The sequence below is a fragment of the Dipodomys merriami genome, unplaced genomic scaffold, assembly GCF_024711535.1.
Source record: "Dipodomys merriami isolate MVZ:Mamm:240054 unplaced genomic scaffold, mDipMer1.0.p SCAF_44, whole genome shotgun sequence".
NCBI classification, from domain to species: Eukaryota; Metazoa; Chordata; class Mammalia; order Rodentia; family Heteromyidae; genus Dipodomys; species Dipodomys merriami.
This window is the reverse complement of record NW_027206002.1, coordinates 2,526,391-2,553,934: the sequence shown is the minus strand read 5'-3', so window position 1 is coordinate 2,553,934 and position 27,544 is coordinate 2,526,391. Positions and strand designations below refer to the sequence as shown.

Here is a 27,544-nt window from a genome sequence, read left to right as displayed (position 1 = left end):
TTTTTTTTTTTTTTTTTTTTTTTTTTTTTGGTCTGTCTTGGGGCTTTAACTCTGGGCCTGAGCACTGTTCCTCAGCTCTTCAGCTCAAGGCAAGTGTTCTACCACTTGAGCTACAGTGCCACTTCCGGTTTTCTGGTGGCTTATTGAAGATGAGTTTCTCTTCCTGCCCCGGCCGTCTTTGAACCATGATCCTCAGATCTCAGCCTCCTGAGTAGCTAGGATTATAGGATTACAGGTCTGAGCCCCTGGTGCCCAGGTGTTTTTTTTTTTTTTTTGCCATTTTTATCTCTTCTGAGAAGTCTTCTTTAGCTCCCTTGTCCATTTAATGATTAGTTTGTTAGATTTGGGAGGGGTTAGTTTCTTGAGTTCCCTGGATATAATGGATATTAGGCCTTTGTCTGAAATATTGCTGATAAACATTTTTTACTAATTAGTTGGCTGTCCTTCTAGTTTGGTTGCTATTTCTTTAGCTGTGCAGAAGCTTTTCATTTTGAGAAAATGTTCTTAATAAAATATAATTTGGGGGAGGTGTGGGGAGGAGGGGAATGGATGGGAAGAGGAAACAAAGGAGGAGGCTACAATGCTTGATAAGAAATGTACTCATTATCTTGCCCATGTAATTGTAACCCCTCTGTACAGTATTTTCACAATAAAAAAATTAAATATATATATTTAATTTAACTAGTTATTTCCTAGGAATATCTTTTTTAAATGTATACATTTTTCCTAAACTTTGAAATGTTAAATCAAATTTTGGGATGGTTGGCGATTTTTTTTTTTTTTCATTTTCACTGCATCTTTACTTTTACATTTGTTCGTAGGTTGCCTAAAACATTTAAATACAAATAAAATGTGTAGCAAAAATAATGAGAGCAAACAGCAGGTAACATTACAAATAATGAAATGTGAACCATTTCTGCCCTTATCCAGAGTAATTGGGACACAACTTTGTCTCAAAGAACACTTCTGGTGCTGTAGTCTAAGGTGCGCACACTGAGATAGACTCTTCCACAGAAATACATGATTCCAGCATGTAACAGTCATGGAATATCTGTTTGTACCACAGCTCCAGTCATTTTTGGTGACTATTTCGAAGTAGGCTTCCTAAAAATGGAGAATAGGAAACAATATAAACTAAAGTGTTCATTTGTAACTACTCAGGAAGCTGAGATCTGAGGTTTGTGGTTCAAAGCCAGCCCAGCCTAGGCAGGAAAGTGCATGAGACTCTTATCTCCAATGAACCCAGAAAACTGAAAGTGCCACTGTGGCCAAAAATAAAGTTATATTTTGTGTTATATTTTTAGTGACGGGGAAGGGCTTAAAATTAGTGATATTTAGATTCCAATGAGCAGTTTAGTTGGAGGAACATGAATATTGAGATTTTTAATCTGCAGCCATAGTTGCCTATCTCTGCTTTAAACTTGTGATCCTTGGTTGTCACACAGTGTATTTAGCAGGGGCTAGGAGTATATGTAGCTCAGTGGTAGGGTGCTTACCTAGCAGGTGTGAGGCTATAGGTTGAATGCCACCAATGTTACAAAGAGAGAAATAGTAGTCATGAGGGCTGGCTCATTAGCAGTATTTCCCTATGGCAATATTCCCATCTTAGCCTCTTTCCTTCATGACACTCAGCATAGTCTGTATGTTGTTGCTTGGTTGTTTGTGGCATTTCTCTACTCTATGGCAGTTAGAGTGATCTGTATATGTCCAGTGGCTTCCATAGTCTGGGCAAGTAGTTATTCAAATAATAGAGAAAGAAATCATCTCTGGGTATACTGTACTTTTTCTAGCATATAGTAAAGGATCAGTAAATGTTTATTGAATGAATGAACTTGTGATTATGTGAGAGAACCCATATGCTACATAAAAGGCATGTACTTAGATAATCCAGTTCTGAAAGAAGCAGCTTGTATAAGGTGTATAAAAATCAGAGAAACAGACAAAATTTAATGTTTTTCAAAAAAAAAAAGAAGAAGAACAAGAAACCTCAGTGCCTTGGAAACCTGGAATAAATAAACTTTTAAGGATGAGGGAAATAGGTATCTGTACATCTCTATCTACTGTATTTTTATTGTTCTTATGTGGATGATAATGAGCTCCTTAGTATTTTAATTAGATGGCAATTTGATCGGCTTTATAGGCTCCTAATATTGGTGATAGAAATGAGGCTTTGTACCTTGAGACACATTTTCTCTTGGTCTAACAGGATAGAATAGCCACTGGAAAGCACCTAGCCATATATTGCCTTTAATATCATAATAAATGTCTTATCATTTTACTTATAACAGGTATGCCCCTTAATGTATGTTGTGAGTAAACATATTTTTGCTATTGCTGTTTAATACCAAATATATGTATGTATTTACTTATTTGTTTTTTCCATCTGTAGGCTAAAGAAATTCTGACAAAAGAATCCAATGTACAAGAGGTTCGATGTCCAGTCACTGTCTGTGGAGATGTGCACGGGCAATTTCACGATCTCATGGAACTGTTTAGAATTGGTGGAAAATCACCAGATACAAATTACTTGTTTATGGGTGATTATGTTGACAGAGGATATTATTCAGTTGAAACAGTCACACTGCTTGTAGCTCTTAAGGTAATTTCACTTTTATGCCTTCCAGTTTTGGGATTTTTGAACAGTGTAAGACTTTTATTGAATATTGTTGTAGGTTTTTTCCCCCCATCAGTAACTTGTGATTTTTTTCATACAGATGTTAAATTCTCCATCTTAGGGACTCAAACTTTGGGCTTAACAATTGTGGTCATCTTCTTGGGAGGGGATGGCTCAGAATTTTTTTAAGAAGGAATATCTCAGATTATTAGTTCTCAAATAGAAATGTTAGTTTTAGTAAATTGACTGTAAAGTGGAATTATGATTACATTGCTTGAGACTTTAGAAATGTTAAAAAAGACACAAACATCAAATATTGAAATATTTAAATCCTCTCAAACCATAAGGCTGAGAAAGAATTTGGAAAGAGAAGCCTTTTTGAGTGAAAATACATTATCATAGTATTATCTTGAGTATCAGAAAAAGTCTAAGATATGTTTTATCTAAGCAGAATAGTTTAAAGCCATTAAAGATAACCTAATAATTTAGAACATTAGTGATAAAGCCAGTGTAGTGATAATACACCTAGTACTAAGAAGGAAGCTGGGACAGAAAGATCAAGTGCAAAGTCAGCCTGAGCTGCATAGCAGTCTCTAAGTGAAAAAAGAAAAGTCAGCTAAAGAAGGAAAATAAGATAAATGAAGGAGCAGCTTGCAAAACTTTATGTAAACCAGTTACAGCTTGGTCAAGTATATAGGTAGAGATCAGATTGTAAGCACAAAATGTTACTACTCTTAGGATAAAATGCTTTTGCCATTCGCTTATGAAAATTTTTACTTTCCCTTTTGGGGAGTTTTTTTTCCCCCACTTCTCATAGGCAGCCTTATTACAGAATGATAAGGTTGCTGCTGTCACAGACATTTCTAATATTAGAAGCAGTGAGACATGGTTTCATCGAGAACTGAATTTTAGGTGCTTAATAGCTGAGTTTTGTAAAATGCTGCAAACATTTTGGAGGTCACATTCTGCATTTGCAAAATGAAAACTTTGTAAACCTTCCATCATCTTAATTTGGTTAGATAGTGGAAGGTTTCTATTGTGACTGTAGATTCTATGAAAGTAGCTTATGTCAGTCACAGCGTCAATCCTAGTCCACAGAAGAGAAATGGATGTGTTACCGTTAAAAATTCATGCAGGAGAATGTGCTAGACGGAATGCCTCATAGTTCACATGCTAACTCCCAGTACCTCAAAAAGTGATGGTAGCTGGGTGCTGGTGGCTCACGCCTTTAATGCTAGCTACTCAAAAAGATGGATGGGAGGGTGAGAGAGAAGACACTAAACTGCTGATAATTTGATCTTTGACTTCTGCCTCCAGAACTGTGTGGAAAAATACTTCTCCCTTATTCCCTTAACAATGATATTGTAGGGAAATGATGGCCCTATCACAAATGGTGTCTGAATAGTATACCTGGATCAGACAGCAAAAAGTCGTAACTTCTAAAAGAAAATATTTAGAACCTTGGAGGTGTTAAGAAAAATGATTCATAAATAAAAGAACATTGGATTTCATCTTTTTTGGTGTGGTGCATATGTGTACATGCTGGTCCTGGGGCTTGAACTGGGCCTGGGCTGAACTTTTATTTTTGCTTAAGGCTAGCCCTCTACCACTTGAGCCACAGCCCTACTTCAGGCTTTTGGTGATTAATTGGAGAAATTGGAAATAAGAATCTCATGGACTTCCCTGGCTGGCCTCAAACCTCACATCTCACATCTCAGCCTCCTGAGTAGCTAGGATTACAGGCACAAGGCACTGTGCTTGGCTAAGACAGATAATTTAAGTGGAAGAAATGCAGCTGGCTGCTGGTGGCTCATACCTATAATCCTAGCTACTCAGGAAGCTGATATCTAAGGGTTGCTGTTTGAAGCCAGCTGGAGCAAGAAAGGCTTTGAGACTCTTTTTGTTTTGTTTTGTTTTGTTTTTTTTGGGTCCGGTCGTGGGGCCTGAACTCTGGGTCTGGGCGCTGTCCCTCAGCTCTTCAACTCAAGGGTAGCGCTCTACCACTTGAGCCACAGCGCCACTTCCGGCTTTTTTCTTTTTGCTTATGTGGTGCTGAGGAATCGAACCTAGGGCCTCGAGCATGCAAGGCAAGTGCTCTACCACTGAGCCACCTTCCCAGCCCTAGGCTTTGAGACTCTTACATTGAATCAAATACCATAATGCCAGAAGTAGAGCTATGGCTCAAGTGGGTTAGAGCATAGCCTTGAGCAAAAGAGTTCAAGGACATCATCCAGGCCTTGAGTTCAAACCCCAAGACTAGCATGAAAAAAACAAAATGGACAAAGAAGATACAGAATCAGTCACTTGAAAAGATACTGATGTCATTAGTCATTAGGAAAAAGCAAATTAAAATTACAGTGAACCACTTCACATCTATTAGGATGACTAATACAGCGTAAAGCTGATACCAAGTGTGGGTAAGTGTTTAGTGTTTATCCTCTTGCATTGCTGGTCGGAATGTGAAATGGTCCAGCCACTTTGAAAAACTTGCACAGTTTCTTGGGACAATTAAATATATGCCTAGGAAATCTGTCCGAGAGAAATGAAAGCATATAACTCCACAAGCAACAGTTATCCTATTCATCCTATGAGTAGAGCAATGATGAAATATCCTATAGCCACACAGTAAGATAGTGTGCAGCTTAACCACGTGCTAGTGGCCCACACCTGTAGTCCTAGCTACACCAGAGGCTAAGAGTGAGGATCACAGTTTGAGGCTACCCTGGGGAAGTTAAGTCCATAAGACTTATCTCCAGTTGACCACCAAAAAGTCAGACATGGAGCTGTGGCTCGAGTGGTAGAGTACTAGCCTTGAGGGGAAAAAAAAAAGTATAGGGATAGCACTCAAGCCCTAGGACTAACACACATAGAAAAGATAGTGTGCATCTAAGAAAAGGAACAACTATTATCTGCATGTACATCGAGTGAGCTTTTAAAAATACTCCAAGTGATACTTACACAAAAGGCTACATTTGGTATCTCCATTTCTATTTCTATGAAATTTCTAGAAAAGGCAATCTCAGGAGACAGAAAATAAATCAGTGGTTGCCAAGAGCCAGGATTGAGAGTAGGAGTAGGGTGCAGTCAGGCGTAAGGGATCTTTTTTTTTCCCTCTTCTTCCTCCCCTCCCCCCACCTCCAAGACTGAGAATCAAACTCAGTATCTGAGCCAGGTCTTCATCTCAAAGATACTTTTTTGCTTTTGAGTCAGTCCTGGGGCTTACGTCAAGGCGCTGTCCCTGAGCTTTTGCTCAAGGCTAGTGCTCTACATTTTGAGCCATAATGCCACTTCTGGTTTTGAATTGTTATTTGGAGTCTCACAGGGATTTTTTTGCCTGGGCTGGCTTTAAACAGTGATCCTTAGTTCTCAGCCTGAGTAGATAGGATAACAGACATGAGCCACTAACACCCAGCAAAGGGATCTTTTTGAGATAATGGGAATGTTCTAAAATTGGGTTGTGAGGATTGTTGCGTAATTTGAAGTTCATTAAAAATCTTGATTCTGGGTTGGGAATGTAGCTTAGTGGGAGAGTGCTTGCCTAGCATGCATGAAGCCCTGGGTTCAATTCCTTAGTACCACATAAACAGAAAAAGCTGGAAGTGATGCTTCCAGTGGCTCAAGTGGTAGAGTGCTAGCCTTGGCAAAAGAGCTCAGGGACAGTGCCCAAGCCCTGAGCTCAAGCCCCAGAACTGGCAAAAAAACAACAACTAATAATTATTATTATAATCTTGATCCTAATTGTATTTATTATGAAGTTGTAAAAATCTCATAACACTTGGTATAAAGTTGGTGGTAGCACACATTTGATTTTTATTGAGATAGGGTTGCCAGACACCTAAAGAGTACTGAAAATGTTTCAACATCTGTGATTTCAACTGGGAGAGAGTGAAGGAAAGAGCGACATTGTCCAAAAAGAAATGTACTCATATCCTGACTTTAAAAATGGTAACACCTCTCTTCATCATTTTTATGGTAACAATTTTTTAAAAATCTGTGATTTCATTTCATTGTAAGGTGAGAAAGTGATTTAAAGAACTTGTTTTATGTTTACTGTTTTGTTTTAGGTTCGTTATCGTGAACGCATCACCATTCTTCGAGGGAATCATGAGAGCAGACAGATCACACAAGTTTATGGTTTCTATGATGAGTGTTTAAGGAAATACGGAAATGCAAATGTTTGGAAATACTTTACAGATCTTTTTGACTATCTTCCTCTCACTGCCTTGGTGGATGGGCAGGTTTGTACTCCTTAAAATATTGCTGATTATCTTTAGGAATATGGTTTCTTTCCATCCTTTTAGGGATTTATTTTCTATAGTGACAGCATTTGTGTTTACTTATTTTGCCTTAAAACTTAGGATTGAACCCAAAGCCTTGGATTTGCTAGGCAAGCATACCATTTGAGCCACCAGTGAATGGCGTTTTTGGTGAGGGTGGGGGGGGGGTCAGTCATGGGGCTTGAACTCTGGGCCTGGCACTGTCCCTAAGTTCTTCAAGGCAAGCGCTCTACCACTTGAGCTTCCAGTTTTCTGGTGGTTAATTGGAGATAAAGAATCTCACGGACTTTCCTGCCCTGGCTGGCTTTGAACCGTGATCCTCAGATTTCAGCCTCCTGAGTAGTTAGAATTACAGGCATGAGCCACTGGTGCCCGGCTCTTTGTTTTGTTTTTGAGATAGACTTGCTAACTTTGACCATTGTTGGCTTCACACAATTCTACTTCTGCATTTGCCTTAGGAGCTGACATTATAGGGGTCCTATCATATTTTTCCTGGCTTGATGGCATTCATTTAAACTTTTGTTATTCTTTGAGGGAGGGGAGGGGGTCGGTCATGGGGTCATGGGGCCTGAATTCTGGGATTGGGCACTGTGCCTCAGCTCTTCAGCTCAAGGATAGCACTCTACCACTTGAGCCACGCCACTTCAGGCTTTTTTTGCTTATGTGGTGCTGAGGAGTCCAGGGCTTCATACATGCAAGGCAAGCACTATACCACTGAGCCACATTCAGTGAACTTAACGATTTATCTATTTATTTTGTCAGTCCTGAGCTTTGAACTCAGGCCCAGAGCACTGTCCCTTGAGCTTCTTTTGTTCAAGACGAGTATTCATTCTATCATTTGAGAACAGCGCCACTTCTGTTTATGTGGTATTGTGGTATCTACCCAGGGCTTTATGTATGCTAGACAAGCACTCTACCACTAATCCACATTCCCAGCCCAAACTTAAACATTTTTTTTTCTTCTTTTTTGACTTGAACCCTGGGCCTGGGAGCTGTCCCTGAGCTCTTCAGCTCAAGGCTAGTACTCTACCACTTGAGTTACAACACCACTTCCGGTTTTCTGGTTGTTTATTGGAGACAAGACTCTCATGCACTTTCCTGCCCGCACTGGCTTTGAATCGTGATCCTCAGACCTCAGCCTCCTGAGTAGCTAGGATTACAGGCGTGAGCCACTGGTGCCCAGCCAAACTTAACATTTTATTTATTTATTTATTTTTTGTCGGTTGTGGGGCTTGAACTCTGGGCCTGAGCACTGTCCTTCAGCTCTTCAGCTCAAGGTGAGCGCTCTACCACTTGAGCTACAGCGCCACTTCCGGTTTTCTGGTGGTTTATTGGAAATAGGAGTCTCACGGTCTTTCCTGCCCGGGCTGGCTTTGAACCGCGATCCTCAGATCTCAGCCTCCTGAGTAGCTAGGATTACAGGCGTGAGCCACTGGTGCCCAGCCAAACTTAACATTTTAAACCAATCTTTTCAGATCTTTTGTCTACATGGTGGTCTTTCACCATCCATAGATACACTGGATCACATCAGAGCACTTGATCGCCTACAGGAAGTTCCCCATGAGGTATGTTTTTTATTTGGTAATAAATTACTTCTCAGAAAACTTTCTAGGAAAAAAGAAAAATTTAAATGTCACTCAATTCATTGTATATACATTTTTAATTCTCAACCCTGTAAAGTCTGTGCACGCTTGCTAACCTCACTGTTTAGAAGCAGCTTAGAAAACTTCCAGTATCAAAACAGCTTTGGGATTGAACTTTACTAGAATGTACATTTTCCATCTTAAATTCTGTCTTAGCTACCAGCCCCTATTGCCTATGTTGAATTTGCATACTATAGGCAGATGAGGGGATGTTGCTGCGGGGCTCACCACTGCTGTTAGTGGTGCCGTATAAAGACTTGGAAAATGCTCTCCTTCAAGAAGGACATTTTAGACAAAATCTGCTCTTTTCAGCCAACACCACTCCATAAGTAACTTAGTAGAATACTGCTAGTGATAAATTACTCAAATAATGAATTTATCATTTTTGTAAAGAGCAGTTTATAATTTGTACTTGATTTTTAGGGTCCAATGTGTGACTTGCTGTGGTCAGATCCGGATGATCGTGGTGGTTGGGGTATATCTCCTCGAGGAGCTGGTTATACCTTTGGTCAGGATATTTCTGAGACATTTAATCATGCAAATGGCCTCACATTGGTGTCTAGAGCTCATCAGTTGGTAATGGAGGTATGTTCTGTTCTTTGAAACATAATTTACCTTTTCATAACTAAAAGGAATTCTGTGTAATTTGCCATTTAGCCTAAGTCTTGAGGATATGCCCACTAGAATTTTTGGTGGGGGAGAGAGATGGTTGTGGGACTTGAACTCAGGGCCTACGTACTGTCCCTAAGCGCTTTTGCTCAAGGCTGGTTCTCTACCACTTTGAGCCACAGCACCACATTTTTTTTTTTATTTTTTTTTTGGGGGTCCAGTCGTGGGGCCTGAACTCTGGGTCTGGGCGCTGTTCCTCAGCTCTTCAGCTCAAGGCTAGCGCTCTACCACTTGAGCCACAGCACCACTTCCGGTTTTTTTCTTTACGTGGTGCTGAGGAATCGAACCCAGGGCCTCATGCATGCAAGGCAAGCACTCTACCACTGAGCCACCTTCCCAGACCACCACATTTTTTTTGTTTTTGTTTTTTTGGGGGGTCCGGTCGTGGAGCCTGAACTCTGGGCCTGGGCGCTGTCCCTCAGCTCTTCAGCTCAAGGCTAGCGCTCTACCATTTGAGCCACAGCGCCACTTCCGGTTTTTTTCTTATGTGGTGCTGAGGAATCGAACTCAGGGCCTCAGGCATGCAAGGCAAGTGCTCTACCACTGAGCCACCTTCCCAGCCTCCCACATTTGGTTTTCTGATGGTTAAATGGAGATAAGAGTTTCACACACTTTCTTGCAAGGGTAGCTTCAAACCATGATCCTCAGATCTCAGCCTCTTGGCAGTGCCCGCCATTACACTAGAGTTTTTTAAAATTGAGATACTGTTGATAACTAAGTTTAGTTTGTTTATTTATTTTGCTAGTCCTGGGACTTGAACTCAGAACCTGGGCATGGTCCTGGAGGGCTTCTTTTTTTTTTTTCTCTCTCTCTCGTCAATTGTGGGGCTTGAACTTTTGGCCTGGGCACTGTCCCTCAGCTCTTCAGCTCAAGGCGAGTGCTCTACCACTTGAGCCACAGCGCCACTTCTGGTTTTCTGGTGGTTTATTGGAGATGAGTTTCCTGGGCTGGCTTTGAACCACAATCCTCAGTAGCTAGGATTATGCATGGGCCAGGAGTGCCTGGACCTGGAGCCTTTTTTGCTCAAGGCTAGCACACCACTTGAACCACTGCGCCACTTGTAGCTTTTTCTTTTTATAAGGAATCAAACCCAGGGCTTTGTGCATGCTAGACAAGCATTCTACCACTAAGCTACATTCCCAGTCCAGTAAAATATTTTATGATCTTGTTGTTTTTTTTTTTTTTTTTTGTCCGTCGTGGGGCTTGAACTCTGGGCCTGGGCGCTGTCCTTCAGCTCTTCAGCTCAAGGCGAGCGCTCTACCACTTGAGCTACAGCGCCACTTCCGGTTTTCTGGTGGTTTATTGGAGATAGGAGTCTCACGGTCTCTCCTGCCCGGGCTGGCTTTGAACCGCGATCCTCAGATCTCAGCCTCCTGAGTAGCTAGGATTACAGGCGTGAGCCACCAGCGCCCGGCTTATGATCTTGTTTTTATTTATGTGTTTAGCAAGTATGTATATGTAAGAGAGACTGGGGAAACATGAAAATGTTGAAGTGATAGGACTATAGGTGATTTAGAAAAAGAAATTAGAGGGAAACAGGCCTAAAGTTCTTGGCTAACCTCAGCATATTTTAGCACTAAGATCCTATTTAATCAATAGAACTTTATGGTTGTTGTCAATAAAATCTGACTTTCCTAAGGTTAAGGGAAGAAGTTGGTAAATAATACTAAATACAAAAAGTAGCTAAAGTATTGCCGCGGACCGGGTTCTGTCGGGACGACGGAGGATACCTAGGGGAGGAACCTGGAGTAGGATGGGGAGATGGCAAACAGACAACTCACACACATTAGGAGTGGATGCTGAGTGCTGAGTGCGATTTAATGCAGAGGATAACAAACTTTTATAACAGAAGTCTTCATAAGAAAAGGGGCAAAAGGTTACACAATCTTGCTGCAAGGCTTCGTTCTTGGATGGTCACCAGCTGGTCGCCTGAAAGGGCAAAAGTTTACACAATCTTGCTGCAGGGCTTCATTCTTAGGTGGTCACCAGCTGGTCGCCTGAAAGGCACTTGTGTCCGGCTTATCTCTAAGAAATATAATGGGTTTCGACGTTTGTCACCATCTCACCATTACCTTATTTCTATAGAGGCCTTAATTATAAGGTTACGGAGGCCTAGATCTAGCAAGTCTCTTAGTAAATGAGAGTACCAGGAAGTTCTTTCTCCTAAGTAGTTATCTCAGCAACTGCCATACATTCCTTCTGTTCTAGCCGCGCCTACAGCTTCTTGTAAATTTCTTACAATTCCTTCTGCTGGAGTGACTTTGTGAAACCTCCAATACTTTTATATTTACTTATATTTGTCTACTAGCCTCCATAAGAGGGGTTTCAGGGTAGCACTTAACTCTGGTGAGTTAGTCATATTTTTAAGACACTCATCAGATATTGGAGTCATCAACACTCTTAAGAAAGAGCTTTGAATAAGGGAACGTTGACAATGAGTAAGTACAATGAACAGCAGAAACAGTAAAAGATTGATAGGCACTCTTATGAGGAGAAGAAAGACAGAAACACATCTTTTCCCAGGGGTTTTTCCAGCCTTTTCCCAGGAGTAGGCCTCTTAGAAGCCCGATTCTCCCAGGTAGACTTCGGTGAAGTCCCAAAACTCAGAGATAGGTCTCGAGGCCCCTATCATGGTCTGATAGATGGTTTCCCATGCTAAGCAGACTCTACTGGGGTCGGCGTGGCAAAGTATGTCATGTGTTCAGCTGGACTTTCAGGGTATGAAACGGGATCCTAGGAAAACATATCCTAGAAGCAGCTTAGAGGCCCTTCCCCTAAGACTGAGAAGAAAACTAATAGGATTCTGCTCTCTAGAAGTTTGTGTGTCAGCTTTTATCAGCACAACAAAATACCTCGTTTGGGCTAATTGTAAAATTCAGAGTTTTATTTTAGCTTACAAGTGATAGAGATTTGGGATCCCATTTGAGTTTAGGCTTCTCATTAGAGCATCCTATCATGGCAGGAATATGTGTCAGAGTAAGTGGTCACATCTCAAGCCAATAAGCCAAAGGAGAAGAAACTGGCCCATTGTCCTCTCCAAGGATGCTCCCTCAGTTCCTTAAGGGCCTCTCACCTGCAGTGCTACACTGGGAACAGTGTTTTAATACAAGAGCATTGGGGGTGGTCAGTCAACATTCAAAGTATAGCAGTGTGTATTTGCTTCCACAAAGAATGGTCAGAAAACTAGTCATGCCAATGATAAAATGATGAGACACTGACAATCTTTATAAGAAGCCTGAATTCTTTGGTAATTAGTGGTCAGGCCTTTTTTTGTTCCTCCTTTCCTTAGAGAGGGTCTTTTTTTCTTCTTTTTTCCCCCCCTAGCACTGGCCTTGGACCATAATCTTCTAACTAGAGCCTCTATGTAACTGGAAGGAACTAAATTGATGTGTACCACACATGTGGCTAAGGTTGTTGTAGTTTAAATAAAAAAAACAACTCGGGGATCAGATGCTTGGCTCACTTGGTAAAGTGCTAGCCAGTGAGTGAGAGTATTAGGTACTGAGTCCAAGTCCCCATTCTGGACTAAAAATATCCAAATTTTATATTTGTGAGAAAGTAAATGCGTGTGTATTTTAATGTTCAAAGAGTAGGAATACTTGCTTGGAAGTTGTAATTATTATTGTCTGTCTTGAGTGGATTCATATTTACTTATGTAAAAGAGAGAATACGTTTTTATTTCTTTTCTTTGTAGGGATATAACTGGTGCCATGACCGGAATGTAGTAACGATTTTCAGCGCTCCTAACTATTGTTATCGTTGTGGTAACCAAGCTGCAATCATGGAGCTTGATGACACTCTAAAATATTCTTTGTAAGTATTCACACTTGAGCATTTGGTTGCCACCTTTGTGCATTATGTTCTGATGGAGGTGTGCTTGTTTATAAGCTCATGCTAAATCAGATTCTGACTTTAATTTTTATTACATTTCTTTTGAAATGTCCCTATGCTGTGTTGAAACACATTGATAAAAATATAATTTACCTTGTATACCCTAATGTTTATTAGGTATGGGCTTTGTATGTTTGTGTGGTCCTAATGTTTGATCTCCGGGACTGGTATTTGCCACGCAAGAGCTTCATCATTCCCTGGATTTGATTCCTCGGTACTGCATACACAGAAAAAGCTGGAAGTGGTACTGGCTCAAGTGGTAGAGCACTAGCCTTGACCACAAAGTGTCTCCGGGACAGTGCCCAGGCCCTGAGCTCAATTTCCAAGACTGGCAAAAAAAAAAAAAAGAGAGAGAGAGAGAGAAAAGAAAAAAAAGAAATAGGCCTTCTCTCCTACCCCTACCCCCATTTTTCCCCCCCAACATGTCCCTGAACCACAATTTTTTTCTTATTTTTGGTTTCTTTTTTTTTTTTTTTTTTTTTTTTGGTTCCGGTCGTGGGGCCTGAACTCTGGGCCTGGGCACTGTCCCTCAGCTCTTCAGCTCAAGGCTAGCGCTCTACCACTTGAGCCACAGCGCCACTTCTGGCTTTTTTCTTTTTGCTTATGTGGTGCTGAGGAATCGAACCCAGGGCCTTGAGCATGCAAGTCAAGCACTCTACCACTGAGCCACCTTCCCAGCCCCTTATTTTTGGTTTCTTGCATAGCTGTAATGACAGACATATGCCATTAGGCTTAGTTATTTATGGAGTCTTGAGAACTTTTTGGCTGGCTGGCCTTGAACCATGATCCTTCAAATCTCTTATTTCCCAACTAGCTAGGATTACAGATGTGAGCCATTGCACCTTGCAGGTTCTCCATTGTTAATGTAGTTAAGACACACGTGTAAGAGGGTTGTGTGTGTACACGTGAACATATATAGTTGTTCCATGTGTGTATTTTCTTTTTTGGTAGTTTGGGGTTTGAACTCAGCTTTGTGCTTGGTACGCAAGAACTACTGCATGAGCAGCTGTTTGTTTTGCTTTTGCTAGTCTTGAGGCCTAAACTCAGTCTCAGCGCTGTGCCTGAGATTCTATATTACAAGGCTAGCATTCTATTACTTGAGCCACATCACTACTTCTGGCTTTTTCTGAGTCATTTACTGAAGATAACAGTCGCACATGGGCTGGGAAGGTGGCTCAGTGGTAGAGTGCTTGTCTTGCATGCATGAGGCCCTGGGTTCAATTCCTCAGCACCACATAAACAAAAAGAAAAAAGCCGGAAGTGGCACTGTGGCTCAAGTGGTAGAGTGCTAGCCTTGAGCTGAAGAGCTGAGGGACAGCGCCCAGGCCCAGAGTTTAGGCCCCACTACCGGACCCAAAAAAAAAACAACAAAAAACAGTCACACAGACTTTCCTGCCTGTGCTGGCTCTGAACTTCAATCCTTAGATCTCAGCCTACGGATTATCTAGGATTACAGGTGTGAGCTACCAGCACCTGGCTGAGTTAGTTTTTATCTGGGCCCAGGCCTGTGCCTGGACTGCAGTCCTGTTTTATGCTTCCCACCGTAGCTAAAATAATACGTGGTAGATCACCATTCTTATTCTTTTCTGTTGGAAATGGAAGTCTTGTGAACATTTTTTTGTCTGATCTGATCTGGACCACAGTCCTTCTGATCTTAGCCTCCTGAGTAACTGGGGTGACAGGTACACACTACTTTGTCCAGCTATTGGATGAGTTGAGTGAGTTGGGTGAATTTTTCCCCCACTGGACTGACCTCAAGTTTTAATCCTCCCCATGTTTGATTGCCAAGTAAACAGGATTGCAATCAATACTAGGATTTTGAATTCAGGTCCTTGAAAGTGTAAGAGAAACATTAGAACAGTTGAATCCCATTCCAGCCCTTTATGCTTTGTTTTCAGTTAGGGCCTACAGTCTACCTACATATTCCTATGTGGAAACTGGGGTTACACCCATGTACCATAGTCATACTTTAAAATCTACATGACTTTAGGACTCCATTATATAAAGCATAGCTTTTCTGACGGTAGTTGCTATGATTCTAATAGAAAAACAACAACAACAAAAAAAACCTTATTAACTGGAAAAGATGTGTGAAGTTGGAAATTGGAAAGACTGAAGGTCTTGTTTTTGTGATTGTTGATATGAGCGTGTTCTGGAATGGAAATAGTGAATCTTTTCTTCTTTTTCAGCTTGCAGTTTGATCCAGCACCTCGTAGAGGCGAGCCACATGTGACTCGTCGTACCCCAGACTACTTCCTGTAATGAAATTTTAAACTTGTACAGTATTGCCATGAACCATATATTGACCTAATGGAAATGGGAAGAGCAACAGTAACTCCAAAGTGTCAGAAAATAGTTAACATTCAAAAAAACTTGTTTTCACACGGACCAAAAGATGTGCCATATAAAAATACAAAGCTTCTTGTCATCAACAGCCGTGACCACTTTAGAATGAACCAGTTCATTGCATGCTGAAGCGACATTGTTGGTCAAGAAACCAGTTTCTGGCATAGAGCTATTTGTAGTTACTTTTGCTTTCTCTGAGAGACTGCAGATAATAAGATGTAAACATTAACACCTCGTGAATACAGTTTAACTTCCATTTAGCTATAGCTTTACTCAGCATGACTGTAGATAAGGATAGCAGCAAACAATCATTGGAGCTTAATGAACATTTTTAAAAATAAGTACCCCTTTACTTGTGAGTTTTGAAATTGTTTTGTTTATTTTCAGGGATACCATTTAATTTAATTGTATGATTTGTCTGCACTCAGTTTATTCCCTTCTCAAATCTCAGCCCCATGTTGTTCTTTGTTACTGTCAGAACCTGGTGAGTTGTTTTGAACAGCTGTTTTCCCCCTCCTGTAAGATGTTACTGCACAAGAGCACTGCAGTGTTTTTCATAATAAACTTGTGAACTAAGAACTGAGAAAGTCAAATTTTAATTGTATCAGTGGGCAAGACTGGTGCTGTTTTTGAAAAAAAAAAATCAATTGATAATACGGAATTTGTAGAATTCTAGGTAAAGAAAAATAAAGATCAAGGCCACTACATGACCTCTGGCATTCTTCAGAAGACCTTGAGGATTTGTTTGTTAAAGCATAATATGATTTGTGAGATTGGTGGTATGCTCTTGTCTGTAAGAAAGGATATCTGTGCTGCTTCAGTAAGACTTAATGTTAAACCATATGACTTGCGAGTTAAGTTTTTAGGGTTCTGTTTAAAATGGCATGTTTCAGATAGAGCTTGACAAATGATGTGTCTACTTAGTACAGTTTCTGGTTATAAATATATTGCTATGTATGTTACATGAATTCTTTAAAATGATTGACAGATTGGTAAGCTCTTAACAAATATTTGTACATTACCTGTTGAGACGGGATCTTAGGGTTAAATTTATCTCAGTAAGAAAGCTGTTAACAGCATTAGTCTCTGTTAAGTTCTTTAAGTGGTAATTAATGAAACCACATAGAAAACTTGTTGGATCATGGCTTAGTGTGTTGTCTGAAGACAAAAGTGGCACTTGAATGAGTGCCAGTGAATTTCTCTCTTATCCTCTGAATAGGATTAAAAGTTGATAGTTCTGTGGGAATTAATATTTGATATATTAAGCTACCTGGGTTCACTTCAGGATGCTTAACCATTACTGTGTGGGTGTGATAAATAAATGTTTCCTCACTTTGTACTGTGTTAAGTTTGAAACTAACAGAAATTACATTTCCCTTAAGCTCAAATGAAATATATACACAATTTGGAAGTGTGTATTCATAGTTGGAGTAAATTTTCTTTACTGTTCCACTTTATTCTCTCTCCTCTGATCTCATTTAATACTTTTATCTGTTGGCTTATGAAGTTAATTGTCCAAATCAAAAAGTCCTTTGTAGAGTTTGAAGGCATGGCTCAGTTGGCAGAGTGCTAGGCAATGGGTGAAGGGGCAGGTACCAAGTTCAAATCCTGGTCTCTGACCTTTACAAAAGCCTTTTGGTAAAAAATAATAATAATAATTTTTATTTTTCCCTTCTTTCCTTCCTTTCCCTTCTCTACTTTGTTAAATCTTTTTTTCTTGACTGAGTAACATGTAAGTGGTGTAGACCCCTAACAGCTATTTTTCAGGTCCTGTGGTAACAATTAACTTTAAAAGAATTTATATTTTCTAAAAATCTTGATTAGCAATATATCTTGGTTAGCAGAATATGGGACTTGTGGCAAAAACTGCTTGGTTCTTAAAGAGTTGTCCAGTTAGAATAACTGGGTTTTTCCATTTCAAAGTAGAAAGCTAGTGCCCTACCTGCTTATGAGATGAAGGAAAATGTGTTGGTAAGTGTAGTGCTTTCTTCTGAAACTTAACTATAGTTAGATAGGAATCAATCATTAAGTTGGGTGATGATGATTTCCCAAATAAGATTTTTTTTTTAAGCTGGGCTAGAGGAAGTAGATTGACCATTCAGCATTGGTCTAGCATGTGAAAGGTGTTTGATGGAGTCCCTACCACTAGGGGGGGAAAAACCCCCTTGATTTTTTGGTTGAAAGTGGGGTTGGAGGCATGGCTCAGTTGATAGAGCCAGTGAACAAAATCATCCGGTACTGAGTTTGGGTCCCAGTACACACACACACAATTTTAAAACTTTCCTGGAGCTGGGTGCCAGTGGCTCATGCTTGTAATCCTAGCTACTCAGGAGGCTGAGATCTGAGGATCGCAGTTCAAAGCCAGCCCGGGCAGGAAAGTCTGTGAGACTCTTATCTCCAGGAAACCACCAGAAAACCGAAGTGGCACTGTGGCTTAAGTGGTAGAGTGCTCACCTTCAGCTGAAGAGCTGAGGGATACCCAGAGTTCAAGCCAGAACCAAACCAAACAAAACAACAATAACAACAACAAAAACTTTCCTGGCATGGATCAAGTATTACAGGATAGTTCAAGTATAAAGCTTTGAGTTCAAACTTCAGTGCCACTCAGAAATACAAAAACTTCTCAAAGACCAAAAGTTTGTCAAGAATAGTGTTGTGAGCTAGTTGTATAGCTCACCAATAAAGCACTTGCCTAACACAAATGTCCCTGGGTTTTATCTCCAGTACCATAGAACAAAGACTGGGTGTTCTGAATACTGAGTGTTCGCAGAAGCTTGCTTGAAACTGAATGAATTTGCAAAATGATACACTTTTTGCTTGGGTTATCTTCAGCAAACTTTTTATGTGTAAAGTGGTCTTGCGGCTTGAACTCAGCCTGTGTGCAGTTAGTGATCTTTTTTTGCTCAAGCCTACTGCTTGCTCTACCACTTGAGCCATATCTCCATTTCTGGCTTTCTGGTGGTTAATTGGAGATAATGGCCTTTCCCATGCAGGCTGGCTTCAAATCTCCATCCTCAGATTGCCAAACAAGATTTTTAAGAATTATGTCATTTAAAAATTTTTTAACTGGTAATAATGGCAAAATGTACAGATTAATAAGGTACTATACTGTTTTGGTGCATATATTGTGTAATGTTTAAACCAGGTTAACCAACGATTTTCTTGAGCATTGTCATCTATGGTAAAAACTTAAAATCCTTCTGGCTTGAAATGTATAGTACTTTATTGCCATCTTTAGTTACCCTACTGCACAGCACCACGCCAGAACTACTTTTGTTTAAACTGTTGAGTATTGACCCACTTTTCATCCTTTCTACTTATTCGCTACCCCTACACAGATGGTTCTTTTCCCCTTTTCTTGGCTACATATTAAATTTGTGGTTGTAGTATGTTTGTTTAAGTGGAAGTATAACAGTATTAGATTTCTCTTTCAGACTTTGCTTAGTAGGGAAAAACAAGTTACTTATGTGGTTTTCTATCTTGGTATGTGTGGAGATCTTGATTTAAATTATTTGGAGGAGGGCCTGGGCAAATTCCAGCCTTTGGTTTTGTACCAAATTTCTTTAAGAACCAAAGTCCTCAAAATAATTTGAAGATTTTCAACTAATTCTCACTTATACCTAGGGATAAGATTTACTCTCAACAAACTTAAAGAAAACTGGGTTATGTGGTAATGGATGGTGGTTCATTAGTTTTGGTAATAAATGTATCTGTGCTTTACTTGTCCTGTATAAGTATTTTCTTACCTTCAACCATAAAACTGTTCCTAGGAATGGACCTTAAGTAATCAACTGTTGTTTGGAGGTTGGTTCTGTTCCCAAGGGCTAACACTGTTTTCATTAATGCCTTAATCAGTTCTTACACATTCTTTGAATATTTTTAGCCTTTATAAACTTTATAACTTAAGAATTGTATCAGTATTGTAATAAATAACCTTTATCAAAGTGATAATGTATTTGGGCATGCCTGGTAATCTTCATATCTGCTTCAATTAAGCTTTATGTCTTAGGATTGTAAGTACATTTTATTTCTACTTTTTTTTCCCAGTTCTGAGGCTTGAACTTGGGGCCTGGGCACTGTCCCGAGCCTCTTTGAGCTCAAGGCTAGCACTCTACCACTGGAGCCAGCCACAGTGCCTCTTCCAAGCTCTTCCTGAATAGTTGATTGGAGGTAAAAGTCTTGCCCAGACTGAATTCAAACCATGATCCCCAGATCTCAGCCTACTGAATACAGGCTTGAGCCACCGGTGCTCAGCTTAAAACATTTTTTATTAGCATTTTTAATTGCACAGTATAGTGTGTTTTATTGTGACATTCTCATCTTTTTTTGTTTTTTTGTTTATGTTTTGTTGGTCATGGGGCTTGAACTCTGGGCCTGGGCGCTGTCCCTCAGCTCTTCAGCTCAAGGCTGAGGAGCTTGAGCCACAGTGCCACTTCGGTTTTCTGAAGTGGCTTATTGGAGATAAGAGTTTCATGGACTTTCTTGCTGGGGCTGGCTTTGAACCGTGATCCTCAGATTTCAGCCTTCTGAGTAGCTAGGATTACAGGCGTGAGCCACCAGCTCACTGTGAAATATGACATTGTCGTCTGTGTATGTTTCCTTTTGTATCTGTTCATCTAAAGTCTTCCCCTTTTTTTACATTTTCTTTTTTGTGCTGGTCCTAAGATTCAAACTTAGGGTTTAGGTGCTTCCCTGAGCCTTCCCTCCACTCCCCTCAAGGCTACACTCCACTCCTTGAGCCACAAGTCCATTTCTGGCTTTTTGGTGCTTAGTTTGAGGCAAGAGTCTCACAGGCTTTCCTGCCTGGGCTGGCTTGGTACTGTGATCCTGAGATCTCAGTTTACTGCGTAGGATCATAACCATGAGCCACTGGCACCTGGCCAGGAATAGCATTTGGTGTTTTGGTTCTATAAGAGCCAAAGTTCCCTTGGCTAGCGTTTGCTTGATCAGCAAACTGAACGTTTGCTTGACCAATCTCCAAGACTCAGCTGGCTTGAGTTCTGCTGAGCATCTGGATCCCAGGTTATCCCAGGAAGCCCACACAGAGGTCAGGGCAACAAACTGCTGGCTAAGGGGCACAGCAGATCCTCTCATGACCATGTGAGGTCCTGACCCAGTCTTTACATTCTTGCTCCATGATGAGGACAGGTTTGAACTTGGCCTTGTCTTTGCTATGCAGCCAAGTCTACTGAGTCATGCCCCCAGCTCTTTCTCCAGGCTTTTTTTTTTATGCTGGTTATTTTTTAGGTAGTGTCTTCCTCCCTGAACTTCAAACTTAATGCTTTTCACTTCTTAGAATGTTAGACACACCCCATTTTCTTTCCACTGGAATGCAGTCTTCCTGGGCTGGAACCAGGATTCTTCCTCAGTCTCCCACATAGCTAAGATAAAAGATGTACACCTCTGTTGAGGAAGGGGGTCTCAAACTTTTTTGCCTTAACTGGCCTCCCAACTGGGGTCTTCCCCATTTCAGCCTCCCCAGGAGCTAGACGAAGGATGTCCAAATGGTGAGCCATAAAAGCTGCTGAAACCATTTGGTAGATGATGAGCCAGACATGGCATATTTCTTGCGTGCTTCTTGTTGGCTGCCTGCAACCTGTATTGGTCATTTTATGTGGCTCAATAATTGTAAATACCCAAATGATCCTTGGCAGAAATATCCCATCCTTTTTTTTTTTTTTTTTTTTTGGGTAGGCCGTGGGGTTTGAACTCTGGGTTTGGGCACTGCCCTTGTGCTCTCCAGCTCAGGCGGGCGCTCTACCACTTGAGCCACAGTGCCACTTCCGGTTTTCTAATGGCTTATTGGAGGGCGCCCGGCATCCCAATCCTTTATGTTGAGTGCCAGGATACCGTATAGCTCCTAGAGCAGCTGAGTTCAGCCTGTGTCTGTCTATGCCAGTTCTTTTTCCCATGTATTTCCTGTTACTACCACATGCCATCCTGCTGTGAGCCCAGTGGTATTGGCTTGTTTCTATCAACTCCAGTCTAGATCCCTCCAAGTCTGTCCAGTATTAAATTTCCTCATATCCCTATCAGTCACCCACCTGGCTGGGAAGCTTGTTTTCTGGCTGTTTTCAATTCTGAATTAGAGAAAGAAGGCATAACTAACTTCTGATTCACTATTGTAGCTCTTTAAATTTTTGCTTTTTTAAAATTTATTTTTATTTTTGGGTCCAGTAGTGGGGCCTGAACTCTGGGCCTGGGTGCTGTCCCTCAGCTCTTCAGCTCAAGGCTAGCACTCTACCACTTGAGCCACAGCACCATTTCTGGCTTTTTTCCCCCTGCTTATGCAGTGCTGAGGAATCGAACCCTGGGCCTTGAGCATGCAAGGCAAGCGGTCTACACTGAGCCACCTTCCTAGCCCCTGAATTTTTGCTTTTTGTTACGTGGTAGTGATTGCACAAATACTGCTGTGTAGAGGTAAATGGTACGTTGTTATAAATAATTATAAATAGTTTTAAAGGTTTATTAATTGGTATATACATTTGAAGGAAAGAAACATGGATTGTGTGTTTAGTGTAACAAAGATGTAATAACTGAGTGGAATATGCTACAAATACAAGATCTTATCATGTGTGGGCCAGAATTGTTCACTCCCAGAAGCTAGAAAATTATAGCCAGTGATTCAGTGCTGGAAAAGACCACCTTTTTGCTTTGAATGGCAAATCCAAACCCTCATTACATATGGGTTGTAAGCTATTGGTATCTTTACCGGATCGAGAGAAGTGTTTTCTCTACCTACACCACTGTTAACACAGCAGCTCACTCTGGCTGCTTTTGCTGCTCTTAGACTATAGCAATCACTCTTTTCTTCTGATACTGAATTTGAACTCAGGGACTTTACTTGCTAGGCATGTGCTTCGTCACCTGAGCCAGGCTTTCAGCCCTTTCTCTGGGGATCATTCTAGAGATAACAGCCATGGTGTACCATCTCAACACATCCATAGTATTGTCAAGGGAGAAAGACTTTATTGGACTATACCATATGATTTAGCAAACACTTCTCAATTGTTTTGTTTATGGTGCTGAGGATTGAACCCATGGTCTTAAAACATGGCAGGCAAGTACTTTACTACTTAACTACCACCCTGGCCTACCAAAATCTCTTTAGTGCAGTTTTAGGCTGCACTGTCAGTAAATGAAATTCATATTAGTGGAAGTCTAGGACCAAGATTTGATAGAAAAGGAAGTAGGTTCAACTGTTCCTTGATTTGTGGAGCACTTGGGAAGACCACCGTGAACAGTCTCATGGACAGCTATTGAGAGTGCTCAAGGTATATCTTCCGATCTAGCTCTTATTTGTTTGAGGCGTTTGCAGTGATTGTGGAATTGCTCCACTGTGGCAATGGAACCTGATGGACTGGTGATGGCTTGCTAACCAGGTTCTGTAGTCCTAGTCAAGTGTGAGGCTTAAGATCAACTTTGCCTTGGGAATAAGGTTTAGTGAGATATTACAGGTGTAAAATTTAGAACACGTTCTTGATTCTAGCTTGATTCTGGTCAGTAAGTATGGAGTATGCACTAAAACCAGTGGGCAGAAGAGGTAAGAAAGGTGGTTTTTGTGTCCCAGAAATACATAGACCTCTGTTCCTAGGGGAATGAAACTACTGTTTTAATTTTGATCCTTCCAATGTTCTGTAAAACTAAAGGCCCAGCCACTTTATTTTTTTAAGTTATAAAAGTGAGGTACAAAGGAGTTACAGTTACATAAGTCAGGTAATGAGTACGTTTCTTTTTGGGACAATGTGTCCCTTTCCTTGTTCTCTTCGTTACTCCCTCCTGTCTGCACCCAGCCCTCTTCTTGATAGCCTCACTGGAAATTATTGTAAGGTAAAGGGATAGGGACCCTGGTGCTGGTGGCTTATGCCTGAAATCCTCGCTACTGAGGAGGCTGAATAGAAAGGTAGGCAATTGAGATAAGTGAGACTTTTGGGCTGTCAGTGCAGAAGGCTCACGACTGGAAAGACCATGGTATGAGGCTGGTGACACCGCACTGTTCTCTCATCTTTTTTCTTTTTCTTTTTTTGTCCATCGTGGGGCCTGAACTCACGGACTTTCCTGCCCGGGCTGGCTTTGAACCGCCATCCTCAGATCTCAGCCTCCTGAGTAGCTAGGGATTACAGGCGTGAGCCACCAGAACCCAGCTTGTGAGACTCTTATCTCCAATAAAAACCATTAGAAAACTGGAAGTGGTGCTGTGGCTCACGCTCTCGCCTTGAGCCGAAGAGCTGAGGGACAGTGCCCAAGCCTAGAGTTCAAGCCCCACAACTGACAAAAACAACAAAAAAAACCTTTGCAGTAAATTGCTACAAAAGCATAAACATCTCCAACATTACTCCTAAGACAATTACTATTAATGTTTTGGATAATTTGCTGTCAATTACTTGTCTCTCTTAGAACTAACTGCTCAGGTTAGTTTTTGTTTTTGTTGTTTTGCTTTTTTAGAAGCATGGGCCACCAGCACCTAGTTCCTTCACAACCTTTTGTTGTGGTGGTGGTGGTGGTGGTGCTTGAACTCTGGGCCTAGGCACTGTCCCTGAGCTCTTCAGCTCAAGGTGAGCATTCTACCACTTGAGCCACAGCACCACTTCCGGTTTTCTGGTGTTTTATTGGAGATAAGAGTCTCATGGACTTTCCTGCCCAGGCTGGCTTTGAACAGTGATCCTCAGATCTCAGCCTCCTGAGTAGATAGGATTACAGGCGTGAGCCATTAGTGCCCGGCTTCCTTCTACCTTTTTGACACCTGTGTTCCAGACCTCCCTACTAGTCTACCTGGCTCATCTGAAATCCCGTCCATTTGCAGAAGAGCTTCAATTTGTGTTTTTAGGCCAGTTTCTCCCTTGAGCTCTCCAGTTATGCATCCAGCTACCTACTGGTGACTCACAGGACTTAACAACATCTGGAACAGTTCCTGGTCTTCCAGCCAATCAGGTATTACCTTTCTCAGTTCTTGGCATGCATTTCTCTCACCCACTACAAGTAATCCAGTAATCCAGTAGCCACACCTGCAAACACACCTTTTTCTTTTTGTCCATTGTCTCTGGCATACTCCAAACCCTCTTAAGTTTTTCCTCATGCCTATAATACTACCTATGAGGGAAGTTGAGATCTAAGGATTGCTAGGAGAGAAGGGGGGGAGGAGGAGAAGAAAGAAAGGAAGAAAGAAAAAAGGAAGGAGAGGGAGGAAGGAAGGGAAGGATAGACAGCAGTACATTAAAGCGGAAACCACAAGGCACCAATGATGGAAAGAAATGTGAGAATGTACAGTATGTGCGGAAGGCTCTAAGGAGAAGCTTGGTGTGTTCCAGATTATCCAGGTCAACACTAGATTTTAATGAATGGGTGAGTGAGGAGATGAGAGCACAGTAGAAATGCAAAGCATAAGGACTGTGGGACATCGTGGGGAAGCTGCGCTCCACTGTCCCCACTGTCCGCATTCAGCAGCCTAAGGCTACAGAGGGCACACAGCATGTCCCTCTTTGCATTCCTGAGCCTCTTTGTGCTTGAGGACAGTGCTCTACCACTTGATCCACAGAGACACTTCTAGTTTTTGAGTAGTTAACTGGAGATTTGTATGGGGACTTTAATCCTGAGGCTGGCTTCTAACTCCATCCTCAAATCTCAGTCTCCTGATTAGCTAGGTTTATAGGCATGAGCCACCATTGCCCAGCCCACTTCTGGAATTTTGCTGGTTAATTGGAGATGGGAATCTTTAGGGTTTTCCATAATCCTCAGGTCTCAGCCTCCTGAGTAGCTAGGGTTACAGGCATGAGCTAGCTACCAGCACCCAGCTTTGCTTTGTCTTCTCATTTCCGGACCCCCCCCCCCCATTACTGAGCTACTTTTTTTTTTTCAGTCATTTGCTTTGTTATTATATAGGTGATGTATATAGGGTTTACATTTACACGAGACAAGCAATGAATACATTTCCTTTCATACTCTGTCTTTCCCCCCCCTCCCAGTACTAAGGATCGAACCTAGGATGTTGTACTTGCTAGACAAGTGCTTTACCACTGAGCTACATCGCAGCCTTGAAAGTCTTCTGTTCCCTCACTGTCTCCCAGTCCCTCCCTTGCATTTATTTGCCAGGTAGGATGATCCCATCATACTAATGCTGGAACCAGCGCACAGCTGCCTCTTTACTGGTTCTGTGTTTGGCCCCATGGCAGCCTGTCTTGCACTTCTTGTCTGCAATGCTAAAACCTTGAGCACCACATAGAAGTCTAGGCTGTCGAAGCACTGGTTTGCTTGGGTCATGTTTTATACCCAAATCAGTGTGTTCTTGGGTCCCCAAAACTAACGTTTCCAGGGCTGGGAATGTGGTTTAGTGGTTGAGTGCTAGCCTTGAGCCAAAGAAGCTCAGGGACAGTGGCCAGGCCCTGAGTTCAAGCCCCAGGACTAGCCAAAAATAATACAGTATCTGAGAAGTTATTTTTTCCCCCTAATTTTTTTTTTTTTTTTTTTTTGTGGGTCATGGGGCTTGAACTCTGGGCCTGGGCGCTGTCCCTCAGCTCTTCAGCTCAAGGAGAGCACTCTACCACTTGAGCTACAGCGCCACTTCCGGTTTTCTAGTGGTTTATTGGAGATAGGTGTCTCAGGGTCTTTCCTGCCCGGGCTGGCTTTGAATCACGATTCTCAGATCTCAGCCTCCTGAGTAGCTAGGATTACACGCGTGAGCCACCGGTGCCCGGCTTTTTCCCCCTAATTTATTTATTTTTTTTGGTCGGTCGTGGGGCTTGAACTCTGGGCCTGGGCGCTGTCCCTCAGCTCTTCAGCTCAAGGCGAGCGCTCTACCACTTGAGCTACAGCGCCACTTCCGGTTTTCTGGTGGTTTATTGGAGATAGGAGTCTCACGGTCTCTCCTGCCCGGGCTGGCTTTGAACCGCGATCCTCAGATCTCAGCCTCCTGAATAGGATTATAGGCGTGAGCCACCAGCGCCCGGCCTTCCCCCTAATTTATACTCACGCACCTTCAGCCTTTCTCCAGGATTTCTTTCGCCTTAGCCCCACGGACTGCAGTGGACAGCAATCTTTTTTTTATTTCTCCTGATGCCAAAGGGTCTGACAGTGGATCTAGCTTTGGAAAACACTGAGGTCTCTGCCCTGTGAGCTGCTCCAACACCTGCCAGTGCAGTCTGTCTCTACTCTCCCAGACACAGATGTTTAGGCAGAGTTTGTGGATTCGAAGCTCCCACATGGGATTCTCCTTTTCACCTTGATCCTGTGCGATGCTGGAGACAGGAAGAAAAGCTAACTACTTTTTTGAAGAAGGGTATGCCAGGCACAGGTGGCTGATGCCTATAATCCTAGGCACTCAGGAATCTGAGATCTGAGGATCGCATCAGCCCAGGCAGACAAGTCTGAAAGACTCATGTCTCCAATTAACTAGCAGAAAAGCCAGAACTGGAGACTTGGCCCTAAAGATTGTGCGCCAGCTAGGAGTGAAAAAGACAAATGAGAGCATGAGGCCAAGTTTAAGCCCTAGTAATGCACATATCAGCAAAAGCAGGGCTGGAGTGATGGCTCAAATGGTAGAACACCTGCCTAGCAAGAGTGAGGCTCTGCTGGGTGCAAGTGGCTTATGTCTCTAATGCTAGCTACTTGGGAGACTTAAGATCTGAGGATCTCAGCCCTGGCAGGAAAGTCTATGTTTGTGTGCTTTACTGCATGTAAACACAAAAAAAGGGGAATGTAACCACGTGGTAATGCCTGTAGCATGCTAGCATAGTAGCCCAGGGGGGAAAGCCAATGAAATCTAGCTACAATAAACAACAAAAAACAACCAGAAATGGATCTGTGGATAAAGTGGTAGAGTGCCAGTCACACTTGGCTTCGCCTCGCTGATGTCACCCTACTCAGCTTCCTAAAATGCAACTTGGGGCCAGCCTAGAACTCTGTGTGCAGCCAGCCACTGGCTGCTGAGCTGCTTACTGCAGAGACTGACCTCTCTGGTGTCTGCCCAGTTTACTGATTCCAAAACTCTTGTTGGGGCTCTGTAGGAGCCAAAGGGTACAGAGCAGGGGGGTGGGGGGAGGGGGGGTGGGGGTCATAACTGGTGATAATCAGAACTGCATTGTTCTGTCATCAGAAAGCTCTAGCTGCAC

General features: G+C 41.9%; 1 protein-coding gene across 1 annotated transcript in view; it reads left to right on the top strand.

Moving 5' to 3' along the window:
• Positions 1–16,776, top strand: part of Ppp2ca (protein phosphatase 2 catalytic subunit alpha) — a 29,232-nt gene extending 12,456 nt beyond the window's left edge. Inside the window, exons 2-7 of the mRNA XM_069993764.1 lie at positions 2,390–2,599; positions 6,679–6,852; positions 8,367–8,456; positions 8,958–9,119; positions 12,898–13,016; positions 15,284–16,776. Coding sequence (XP_069849865.1) covers positions 2,390–2,599; positions 6,679–6,852; positions 8,367–8,456; positions 8,958–9,119; positions 12,898–13,016; positions 15,284–15,356 — 828 coding nt within the window. The 3' untranslated portion in view covers positions 15,357–16,776. The remainder of the gene's footprint in view (positions 1–2,389; positions 2,600–6,678; positions 6,853–8,366; positions 8,457–8,957; positions 9,120–12,897; positions 13,017–15,283) is intronic.
• Positions 16,777–27,544: the final 10,768 nt, after the last annotated feature.